General features: G+C 37.2%; 3 protein-coding genes across 5 annotated transcripts; 2 read left to right on the top strand and 1 right to left on the bottom strand.

The window, feature by feature from the left end:
- Positions 1–83: 83 nt before the first annotated feature.
- Positions 84–2,123, top strand: LOC103860014 (protein PHR1-LIKE 2). Of its 2 annotated transcripts, none has more exons than XM_009137625.2 (6): positions 84–294; positions 453–529; positions 707–764; positions 1,054–1,132; positions 1,218–1,287; positions 1,485–2,123. In XM_009137625.2, the coding sequence occupies exons 1-6, from the start codon at positions 111–113 to the stop codon at positions 1,899–1,901; spliced, it is 885 nt and encodes a 294-aa protein (XP_009135873.1). In that variant the 5' UTR covers positions 84–110; the 3' UTR covers positions 1,902–2,123. The 2 variants fall into 2 exon arrangements, with proteins under 2 accessions (XP_009135873.1, XP_009135872.1); XM_009137624.3 differs by having other exon boundaries at positions 93–294; positions 1,476–2,123.
- Positions 2,124–2,379: 256 nt separating this feature from the next.
- Positions 2,380–6,173, top strand: LOC103860013 (glutamine--fructose-6-phosphate aminotransferase [isomerizing] 2). The gene is made up of 10 exons (XM_009137623.2): positions 2,380–2,822; positions 2,915–3,087; positions 3,167–3,275; positions 3,369–3,514; positions 3,639–3,803; positions 4,033–4,381; positions 4,916–5,166; positions 5,241–5,355; positions 5,430–5,854; positions 5,940–6,173. Exons 1-10 carry the CDS (start codon positions 2,597–2,599, stop codon positions 6,021–6,023), a joined length of 2,043 nt encoding a protein of 680 aa, XP_009135871.1. The 5' UTR covers positions 2,380–2,596; the 3' UTR covers positions 6,024–6,173.
- Positions 6,174–9,403: 3,230 nt separating this feature from the next.
- LOC103860012 (GATA transcription factor 1) lies at positions 9,404–11,167 on the bottom strand. 2 transcript variants are annotated; one of them, XM_033288333.1, is made up of 2 exons: positions 10,733–11,167; positions 9,404–10,283 (listed from the first exon to the last, which is right to left on the bottom strand). In XM_033288333.1, the coding sequence occupies exons 1-2, from the start codon at positions 10,883–10,885 to the stop codon at positions 9,615–9,617; spliced, it is 822 nt and encodes a 273-aa protein (XP_033144224.1). In that variant the 5' UTR covers positions 10,886–11,167; the 3' UTR covers positions 9,404–9,614. The 2 variants fall into 2 exon arrangements, with proteins under 2 accessions (XP_033144224.1, XP_009135870.1); XM_009137622.3 differs by having other exon boundaries at positions 9,404–10,280; positions 10,736–11,101.
- Positions 11,168–11,364: the final 197 nt, after the last annotated feature.

Here is an 11,364-nt window from a genome sequence, read left to right as displayed (position 1 = left end):
TTGACCCGGATCCGATTCCTCAACAACCACCCAACTTTTCTTTCCCCTAAAAAACTAAACTTTCCTTCCTTCACTTTCCCGGGAAAACAGGCGGCGCAATTGGAAAAAAAATGTACTCGGCGATTCGCTCCCTTCCTCTCGACGGCGGTGAGTACCATGGACCTCTCGACGGAACCAATCTCCCCGGAGACGCCTGTTTGGTCTTGACCACTGACCCGAAACCCCGTCTCCGGTGGACGGCGGAGCTCCATGAGAGGTTCGTTGAGGCCGTCACGGAGCTCGGTGGTCCCGAAAGTGAGTAACTTTTCTACAGATTAGCTAAGATTTTAGTGAAAGGTGGTTCCTTTTAGTCTTCTCGTTGCTCAGTTCGTGGACTCGTTTCTAGGGTTTGTGTTTTGGATTAGAAATGGGTGTTTGGTCTTGTTAAGGACACGTGTTTAATCATTTTGCAGAAGCGACGCCCAAAACTCTGATGAGAACAATGGGAGTGAAAGGTCTCACCCTCTACCATCTCAAATCTCATCTTCAGGTCTTTCTCTCTACTTTACTTGCTCATCTCTAGAGTTATGTGGGTTTCTAATTAACCCTTAACTGAGCTTTAGTTAAGCTTTAGTTATGTCTTGTTAGTTGTTACAGCAATGGTCCATTTGAGTGTGTTTGATTAGTCTAATGCTTCTCTCCTTTGTATGTGTGTTTGCTCTGACAGAAATTTCGGCAAGGGAGGCAAGCTTGCAAAGAATCAACTGACAACTCCAACAAGGATGGTATTTTATTCTTTATCTCTGTTTGTCAACGCCTCTTTCATCCCTTTGGCTGTTTGGATCCTCTTCATTTGTTGAGACATGTTGTAGACCTATATCATCTGTGAGGCACAACGGACTCTTTTGTTAAATTGTCACTGGTGTTGTCAGAAAATATATATAAGTATACTGCTCATTGTCTTGAAACTGATTCTAACCGATAAAATCTGGTTGGGAACCCTGTTTAGATGAATCTTAGTTGTGTGTCCATGTCTCGTTGACTTCCACTGATTCTGTGAACTTGATGTTGCAGCTTCTTGTGTTGGGGAGAGTCAGGACACAGGTTCCTCTTCACCGTCATCATTGAAACTAGCTGCGCAGGAACAGAACGAGTACGGTTACAGTTCACTTTATTTCCTTACTGTTTTTTGCTGCCACTGGTTAGCGAGTTAACCTCTTTATTTGTTTGCAAACCAGGAGTTACCAAGTCACTGAAGCTCTACGTGCTCAGATGGAAGTCCAAAGAAGACTACACGAGCAATTGGAGGTTAGTTTTCTTCATTTCTCTTGCTGCTGTTCTTGTACAGACGAAGTTACATTAGCAAGATTATCATAAGTTCATAGCCAAGACTCTTTCTACCTAATAAGACTGAATCAACAGTCATAACTTTTGTAGGAGTTTCTGCTAACATGCAATACTGTTAAAGTGCAAACCTTTTGATTAGTATTTTTTAGCATGGGCAGGTGCAACGGAGACTCCAGGTAAGGATAGAGGCACAAGGGAAGTACCTACAATCAATTCTCGAGAAGGCTTGCAAGGCCTTTGAAGAGCAAGCTGCTATGTTTACTGGGCTTGAGACAGCTAGGGAAGAGCTGTCGGAGCTAGCCATCAAAGTCTCTAATAGCTCTCAAGGAGCAACAGTCCCGTACTTTGATGCAACAAAGATGATGATGATGATGCCGTCTTTGTCCGAGCTTGAAGTAGCAGCAATAGACCACAAAAGCAACATCACGACAACCAACTGTTCAGTAGAAAGCTCTCTGACTTCCAACACTAATGGGAGCTCGGTCTCTGCTGCATCGATGAAGAAGAGGCATCGTGGAGGAGACAATGTCGGGTATGAAGGGAGCTGGACTGTGCCTAGTAGTACCATTGGATAGAGTTTAGGTACGAAGAGATCAGTTTGAGAAAAAGATGTTTACTTGCTTTGGAGGGGGATTGTATTATTCGATACAAAACTTGTCATCAGTGTTTTATCTTAGCCTGCCTACTCATGTATATATTTGATGTTTAAACTTTGTAACTTGTCTTAAACTTTTCTCAAACTTGTATCAAGTTTGAGCCTTCACTCGTAATGTCTTTCGTCATGACTTTTTATGATTTATGATTTATAGCAGCACTCTTTAATGGGCTTTTATCGACGCGTGTAAGAGATTCTATACGCAGTTTAATTGTTAACGGATTGGGTTGTTTCCGAAAACGTTGGGCTGTTGGGCCTTAAAAATAATTTAAAAAAAAAACAAGACCAAATAAAAGTAGTTGAAAGTAGAAATCCCACGTGACCAGCGGCGCGCACCATCATCGTCCACGTGCGAGAGGCATAGACTGTACTTGCTGCTAAAGAAAGCAAACTCGCTCTCCGTCCAATTACGTAAAGCCACGTCACTGTTTCTGACACAAGTGAGAAAGACCAAAATATCCAAAATTTTGAAGAGATATATCCAAATCTGAGGAGTCAAAATTAGAAAATTCTCTCACTCACCCTTCCTTCGTCTTCCCTCTCATTCTTTCCACCCAAAAAAAAAAAACTCAGAGAAACTTTTTGAAAGAGCCAAAGAGAGATCATAGAAGAAGAATGTGTGGAATATTCGCGTATCTGAATTTCCACGCGAACAAAGAGAGACGGCACATTCTCGAGGTCCTCTTCAACGGCCTCCGTCGTCTCGAGTACCGTGGCTACGATTCCGCCGGCATCGCCATCGACGACTCCCTCTCTCCTCTCCACTCCACCTCTTCTCCTCCTCCTCTCGTGTTTCGCCAGGCTGGCAACATCGAATCACTCGTCAATTCCGTCAACCAAGGTTTCACTCCCTCCCTCTCTCTCGATCTCTCATTTTGCGTTTCCAATCTTCTCTTGTGATCTGATTGTGTTTTCTTGCCTTACGATTTGTAGAGATTACGAATACAGATTTGAACTTGGACGAGGTTTTCTATTTCCACGCGGGAATCGCACACACGAGGTGGGCTACTCATGGTGAGCCAGCTCCGAGGAACAGTCATCCTCAGTCATCTGGTCCTGGTGATGACTTCTTGGTTGTCCACAACGGTGTCATCACTAACTATGAGGTCTCTCTTCTTCTTCTTTTACTCGTTTTGATTTGCTTTTGATCATTAATTCTTATTTATTTATTGTTCTTGCTTTCAGGTACTGAAAGAAACATTAGTCAGGCATGGGTTTACTTTTGATTCGGACACAGACACCGAAGTCATTCCCAAGCTTGCTAAATTTGTTTTCGACAAGGCTAATGAAGAAGGTAAGTGTTTCTCTAGAATGAGTAGTTTTATTTTTATTTATATTAGCTTTTTTTCACATTTGGGGGGTACATTCTGTTTCTTATGCTCTCTAGGGGAACAGACGGTGACGTTCTGTGAAGTTGTCTTTGAAGTGATGAGACATCTCGAGGGAGCTTATGCTCTTATCTTTAAAAGCTGGCATTATCCCAATGAGTTAGTTGCCTGCAAGCGTGGTAGCCCTTTGCTTTTAGGCGTTAAAGTAAGTTACTTTCAGCCACACGACTCTGTTTCGTTTCTGACTTTTTTTCACCCACAGAAACAAAATATTTCTGAGTTTTTCCATTACCTAAGCAACTGCGATATATTTCATTTTTGTTATGTAGGAGCTAGATCAAGACAAGAGCAATAATCATGTTTTCAAGGATGCCCACTTTCTTTCCAAGAATGAGCATCCCAAGGAGTTTTTCCTATCAAGTGACCCACACGCTCTTGTTGAGCATACAAAGAAAGTTTTGGTGATTGAAGATGGGGAAGTTGTTCATCTCAAGGTATTACTCATAACTATTGTAGTCAGTGTGTATTCATTCCCTGCCAAAATCAAAGTATTAATGTTGAATTCTAGCATATAACTAACTAGTCTGAACACTAAGTAGCAACTGAAACATGTAAATAAATATCATGACACGTCTTTCAGTAGATATATGAGGCTATTCGCTTATTATACAACCTATGCAGATTCTTTAGATATGTCTTCACCACTTCCACTTTTATCAACAGGACGGAGGTGTGTCAATACTTAAGTTCGAGAGGCGTAACGGTTCATCTAGACCTGCTTCAGTGGAACGTGCTTTATCTGTACTAGAGATGGAAGTGGAGCAAATAAACAAAGGGAAGTATGACCATTACATGCAAAAAGAAATCCACGAGCAGCCGGAATCTTTAACTACTACAATGAGAGGCCGGCTTATACGTGGCGGTGGTTCACGCAAACCAAAAGCAGTCCTCCTTGGTGGGTTGAAAGATCACTTAAAGACCATAAGACGCAGCCGGCGTATAGTTTTCATAGGGTGTGGGACAAGTTACAACGCCGCTCTTGCATCTAGACCTATCCTGGAAGAACTCTCTGGTAATTACTACTACAATAATATGTTTTTTTTCTTGATTTTGTTTCCACTCAGGGCATTCGAGTTTTCGGTTTGGTGGGTTCAAGACCCGTTTATGAACCAGACATTTTTGGACCGGATCGGTTCATGTAATGTCTGGTTTGGGTCAGGTTTCTGTTTTTTATAAAACCCGAAGTAGAACCAAATTAGAAATAGTTTGGGTTTGATTCTGTTTTAAAGAAAAAAAAAACTATAAAAAACAGAAAAAACCGAGTTAAACCCAGAAAAACAAAAAAATATTAAGATAATTCGGGTATTTTGGATATTTTTATTTATAAATTATATTATATATATATAAATTAAAATAGTTAATATTTTGTATATTTGGTTACTTGTTCAGTTCTCGATCCGGTTACATTTTGGTTTCGGTTTTTTGGATTTAGAAGAATAGGAACCGTTCAGGTTTTTGTACATTTTGGTCCGGTTTTGGTTTTTTTGGTTCGGGATTCGGGTAATATGCCCAGGACTACTCTGCTTAACTTAAGTTATTTCCATAGGTATACCAGTCAGCATGGAGATTGCTAGTGATCTCTGGGACCGGCAAGGTCCAATATACAGAGAGGACACTGCTGTGTTTGTGAGTCAGTCTGGTGAAACCGCGGACACATTACTTGCTTTGGAGTATGCTCGGGAAAACGGTGCGTTATGTGTCGGCATAACTAACACCGTTGGGAGCTCCATAGCTAGAAAAACACACTGTGGTGTCCATATCAACGCAGGAGCTGAGATCGGTGTAGCAAGTACAAAGGTAATCTTCGTGAATATCTCAATATATTTATCTTTCAAAGATTTGAAGTTTGAAACAACTTTTGCTTTCACCAGGCGTACACAAGTCAGATTGTGGTGATGGTAATGCTAGCTTTAGCAATTGGAAGTGACACAATCTCCAGCCAAACGAGACGAGAAGCTATAGTTGATGGTCTACTTGATTTACCGAGTAAGTTGATGGTCTTCTTTCTCAAGACTGTCTTTAAGCAATTTGTGTTTAGTTTATATCATATTTGAATGTAGATAAGGTCAGGGAAGTACTAAAGCTAGACGAGGAGATGAAGGATCTAGCGCAACTGTTGATAGACGAGCAGTCACTGCTTGTGTTTGGGAGAGGATATAACTACGCAACAGCGTTAGAAGGAGCGTTGAAAGTAAAAGAAGTGTCGCTTATGCACAGCGAAGGGATACTTGCAGGGGAGATGAAACACGGGCCTTTAGCTTTAGTTGATGAGAATCTACCTATCGCTGTGATCGCCACTCGGGATGCTTGTTTCAGCAAACAACAGTCCGTGATTCAGCAACTTCACGCACGCAAAGGGAGGTTAATAGTGATGTGCTCAAAAGGTGATGCTGCTTCTGTGAGCTCGAGTGGATCTTGTAGAGCAATAGAGGTTCCTCAAGTGGAAGATTGTTTACAGCCTGTTGTTAATATAGTGCCATTACAGGTAAAACACCAATCTGATCTATATATCTTATGTTCTGTATTTATTTTTTTTTGTGAGTTAAACTTTATGCTGTTTTTTTGGGCAGCTATTGGCTTATCATCTGACTGTTCTGAGAGGTCACAATGTTGATCAGCCGAGGAATCTAGCTAAGAGTGTGACCACTCAATAGATAGCTTAGTTTGTATAGCCGTATAGGTATATGCGTTTGGATGTTCATGTTAGTCTCGCTAAAGCCATCGTATTATTATTACCTTTTGAGTTCTTTTAATTTGAATACATTTTTCATTTTTGAAATAAGACTAGTATAAAGTCCAAACTCCAAACTAGTGATAAACCGTAGGAAAAGATCAGCTTGTTTAACTTGCTAAAATAAAGAAAAAAAAAAGTCTTTTCAACAGTAGTAAAAACAATTAAGCGTTGTCAATTTGTCATGTTTGATAAGTCAACGTTGATCAAACATTTGTTTCTGAGTTTGAAATATTTTGTATATTAATTTGGACTGGGGACGGATCGGATATCTAATTTTTTGAATTGTTTTGCTTCGAAAAAATACGGATATCCAAAAAATAAATAGATATTTGCGGATATTTACGAATATTTACAGATATCTCATCCGTTTTGATTAATACGAATAATTTTAAAATTTTGATACAAACTTGTTTTATTAAATATTATTTCGCATGATATATAAAATAAAAATAAAAATAAATAGTGAAACTACATATTTTGTAAATTTTAAATTTAGTTAACAACTAGAATAAAATGAAACTTAAGAAAAGGTTATAATTGTCATAAGTTCTTTTAGTGTGATACTTTAGTATAAGTAATAATGTGAATTGAATTTGTCAAATCATATGTTTGAACAATAACTATATAAATTTATACATTTAAAACTCTAAAAATAATTAAGATATACATATATATATTTATATGCCGGATTGGTGCATATATCATCTTTCCAAAATTTTAATATTTGTGATTTGCTTCGATTTTAATAGATATTAATTTTCAATATTTGCTTTGTTTCAAAAATTTACGGATATCCAAAAATTTCAGATTGATTCAAAACGAATAATGAATAACGAATCGAATTTAACGGATATGTTCATCCCTTATATTAGTGACAAGATAGAGTGTCTTTTTGTTTACGTTGTAAATTTGATACTAATATAGTAATATGTAAGCATGGTCATTTTTCAGTACAAAAATATCAAACGGGTATAAACAGTACTAGGTTGAGATTTGCACATTCGCACGTAGGCCACATATTTGACCCATTATTTTGGTTAAGGTCTTACATACGCAAAGAACGCACTGCCAGGTCGGCCCGATTGTTTCTTAATGTTTTTGAGCAACTATCTTGAATATCTTCTCTTCTTCTTTTATTACAAAACTTTTTTCTTTTATTTTTGCCTATATTATCACCAAAGATTGACCCGTACAGTTCGTCAAAAGATGAAAAGAGTAGCGTATTTATGTTGATCTAGGATTCTTCAAACTGCAGAATAGTCGCGGTTCGTTTCCTTCAAAATTTGATTATGCTAGTTAGTAAATATAACTATGCTACGAGTTGAGTGTTTTTTGTTAAAGAAATTACGAGTTGGGTTGCCTATATAAAGATAGTTAGATGCATATCTTGTTAGATAAAAATATTTACTTATAAATCAAGGTCATATTTATCGGGCTGATGATATGTAGTATGCAATAAAAATAATTAATTTTTGATCTACCTAATCCTATGTCAAAATCAATTCATGGCTTAAAAGATATCATTATTCATGCCAAAACGAAAAGATATCATTATTCATCAACTATCATGTGTCCGATTTTGATCAACAATACAATACTATTATGCTACAATCACTTGATTTCTAGCAAGTTTTGTATACAGACAAGGGCGAAGGTAGGTTATGGGTAATGGATGCATGTGCATCCATAAAAAATAATTATATTTAAAATTTTAGGCCTAAAACCATTAGAATTTATTAGGTTAAATGGTAAAAATCATGTCATGCCTTCACATATTCTCAAGTCGATTACCTATTATGTTTTTCTTCTTAATAACTCACCCATATCATAAAATGTCTGGCTTTGCCTCTCCCCTGTGTACATGTATAAAGGAGAGATTTTAAGCCAAAAAGGTACAAAAGGAGAAAAATACAATACATATATAGAATGAAATAAAATATGGTAGATTGTTGGATATTACAAAGAAAAAAAACGCTTTCTCAAACAAAATGTTATAGAAAAAATGATTTAATTCATGGCGTGGAATGGAGACAATGGAGTTGGTGGAATTAGGAGGAAGAAGAGTAAAGGCATGTGCACTGATATTAGCTAAGTATCAACTCCCATGTGACTACTACTCCACACATGCTGACTCCTCAATCATACGTTACTTGTCTAGCCCTTTTTTAATTCACTTATTATCACATTAAAATTAAATTATTCAAATTAGGAAATGGTTACATCATCAGGTTTTGTCTCTAGAGATGATGATGTTAATTAATTCTATTGTAATCTAAAGTAACTTAATCTTGTATTACAAGGGACGATATTCACTATGTAATTGACGATCTTTTTTTTTTTTTTGAAAACAATATTGACGATCTTCTTTCTGACTTTAAGCAAATCAAACATAATAGACTAATGGCTTTGTGATAATGACGATATTAGCTATGTAATTGACGATTTGTTTATCATATAAACAATATCAAAGGTAATAGACAATGATTTGTGATTAATGCGATTTTGTAGTGAGCCACCGCAACATAATTATGCTAGTGGACAAGTTTGTCGATCATATCGAATAATAAAATGTTTATAAAATGTATTCACTTTGTTTAAAAAAGATATATATTTTTTTAATTTTTGTTTTAAAAATATATATTTTCTATTTTATTTTATTTTTATCAATGTAAATTTCAAAAAATAATAGATGTAATTAATTTCTTATTGATCTAGAATTATAGAAAATAATAATTATAAAAACATAAATTTAATATTAGAATTTAATATTTTATCAAAATATGTGTGAAAATTAAAAGTATGAATCATTTTGAAACGGAGTTAGCAGTACAAAATACATATTTGAGACCGAAACAAAAATAGTTTCTTATTGTTTTGCTTAATGCAAAACTTCTCGGACTTTAATAGGTTTAGTAGTTAGTTGATAAGTGGTTGATAATTTGTTCATTTCTTCTTTTTCAATTCTCACCCATATATAATCTGAATTTCTCTATCTGTGATAAAATACAAATAAAACCACATTTGGCCCTCATAACCCTTCATAATCTTCTTAAGTACAAAATAGTAAAATATCATATATATGGAGTACACATTTATCCAATAACATATCTGTACGTTATTTTTAGAGAATCTGTCAGTAATTAAAGACAAAAGTAGAATCAGTGAATCACTCAATCAAGACATACAGAAAATTCCTAAAATTGCCTCGCATTTCCAATATCTCTCATAGAAAATATAATGTTTGGTTGGGGACCAAGAAGACATTGAAAAGGGTCAGTCAATTTATGAAATTATCCAACATTAACTTACTTATATTTTCTTCTATTTTTAACCACCACAAAATAAACAGTAAAATGAGAAAGTAATCTTCCATTGACTGACCATAGTATCTCCTAATTAATAATTACCCCTAATTTCACAAATTAAAAAGGTAAAAAAAAATTAAAAACTAAATTCCAACTGCAAAACCCTAAAAACAAACTCAAGAACAAGAAAATTATCCTAACAAGTTCTAACCACAATCTTGCCGACCACCACCATCACCGGACACAACATGCTTCCTCATCTCTACAATCTTCCGGTGAGAATTCGAATGAAACTCGGGCGAAAAAGTCGGGCTATTAGCAGGGCGATACTCTGGAACAAGCCTCCCTGACTTGTACCTCACGCCACACGCGTTACACAGCGTCTTCGGTCCCGATGGTCCCGCCCTCCACTGCGGCGTCTTATCCGCTCCACAGTGTTGACACTTCCTCCCCATGGCCGCCGCCGCAACCGACGTCATCCTCCTCTTCTGCAATCCTCCTCCTCCTCCTCCTCCTCCTTGCTCGTCGTTCCCTGTCCACAAAATTCTCAAATCCTCCCTCCTCCTACGCTTGCTTCTTGTCTTAACTGGCGCATTGAACTTAGCACAGCAACTAATCATCGTCGGTGTCGGGACGCTTCTGTTACTACCGCTGCTACTGTTGTTGGAGGTGGTTGTCGTCGTAGTTATAGATATGTTCTGACTACTCGTCTCAAGTACTGAGACCGGACTCAACTGTTTTCCTTCGGTCACTTCTCGCTCCGGCGACGAGACGCTGAAATGTTCCGACGGTAACACGCCGACGAATGTCTCGATGACGGGGAAAGCATCTTTGTTTGATATCCACTCCAAATCTTCTTCCTCAACCTCTCCCTGAAAATAGAAGGGCAATTACGTCATTTCGTGTTTATTACAATAAAATAATTGAGATGCATCGAATAATAATAATAAAATATATTTTCAAAAAAGGTATGCTATCAAAATTCGAAAAAATGGTTGAAAATTTAAATGTGACAGCTCACGATACAATGACTGTATATTCTCAAAAACACCCTCCAACAAACTACTGAACCAGAGCGAAAAAACCCAAGGGTATTCTCGTCTTTTCCAACACCGGCCAAAAAGAAACGTCCACACATGACGTTCACTTAACCAATAGGGATAGAGAACAATTAATAAAGGCGGAACTGACTGAGTCAACAACCCAAACGCCGTGACTCGGCTAACCTCCCCGGCGGCGAGTCAACTTGACTCGGCCGAGTCACCGAACATGTACGTAACGAAACGGTCGGGATATTTTTTTTTAATTGCTTTTTCGAGGAACTTACAAGGTCGTCGTCGGGATTTAATAAACCGAAGGATTCCGTCTGCCGTAATCCAGTTTTCCGGCGAGCAATATTCTTCGGCGAACGAAGGACCGGTCCTCCTTCTTCCTCTGGTACAGAGAAGTTCAAAAGTTCTTCCATGAATGCTTCCATTTTAATTTTCGCAGTTTTTTTTTTGGTTAATGGTTTAGGAGAGAGAAAATAAGTTGAGAAGGAGAAACATATGAAGCTTTTAATCTCTTTCTTCTCCAAATATCAACACGGCTTTGTTTTTCGAGAAAGGTTAAAAAAAATATATATTTAATTAATAATTGTTTTTATTTTTTTATGTTTTGATTATGTTTTGGTTGGAAGTGGGGAAGGGGATGACACTAAAATGAATCCTTTTAAATCACCTTTCCTTTTAACGCATACTGATGTCAGAATCAGCTACCACGCGGCCCACTAAAGTTATTGTGGAAACCAAGATTGACGGTGCGATTGAGTGGCATTCATGTAATTTCAGTCGTTTACTAATGTGGGCCCTGCTAAATGGAAGGGGAAGATTGACCGTACTTATGATAGATGCACTTTTTGATCTGATGCACTTTTAGTCATCGTTCCTTATTAAAGAAAAAAATATTAAAAATGAG

Source organism: Brassica rapa, chromosome A03, assembly GCF_000309985.2.
Source record: "Brassica rapa cultivar Chiifu-401-42 chromosome A03, CAAS_Brap_v3.01, whole genome shotgun sequence".
NCBI classification, from domain to species: domain Eukaryota; kingdom Viridiplantae; phylum Streptophyta; class Magnoliopsida; order Brassicales; family Brassicaceae; genus Brassica; species Brassica rapa.
The sequence above is the reverse complement of the archived record's forward strand: the minus strand, read 5'-3'. Positions and strand labels throughout refer to the sequence as shown.

Bases quoted from the DNA above. Each gene is read 5' to 3' on its own strand.
- LOC103860012 (XM_033288333.1), bottom strand. From the start codon at position 10,885: ATGGAAGCATTCATGGAAGAACTTTTGAACTTCTCTGTACCAGAGGAA. The intron at 10,284-10,732 runs AGTTCCTCGAAA...CCCTTCTATTTT, and splicing joins ATCCCGACGACGACCTTGTA to CAGGGAGAGGTTGAGGAAGA.
- LOC103860013 (XM_009137623.2), top strand. From the start codon at position 2,597: ATGTGTGGAATATTCGCGTATCTGAATTTCCACGCGAACAAAGAGAGA. The intron at 3,804-4,032 runs GTATTACTCATA...TTTTATCAACAG, and splicing joins GGGAAGTTGTTCATCTCAAG to GACGGAGGTGTGTCAATACT. The intron at 4,382-4,915 runs GTAATTACTACT...TTATTTCCATAG, and splicing joins TATCCTGGAAGAACTCTCTG to GTATACCAGTCAGCATGGAG.
- LOC103860014 (XM_009137624.3), top strand. From the start codon at position 111: ATGTACTCGGCGATTCGCTCCCTTCCTCTCGACGGCGGTGAGTACCAT. The intron at 530-706 runs GTCTTTCTCTCT...TTGCTCTGACAG, and splicing joins ATCTCAAATCTCATCTTCAG to AAATTTCGGCAAGGGAGGCA. The intron at 765-1,053 runs GTATTTTATTCT...TTGATGTTGCAG, and splicing joins TGACAACTCCAACAAGGATG to CTTCTTGTGTTGGGGAGAGT.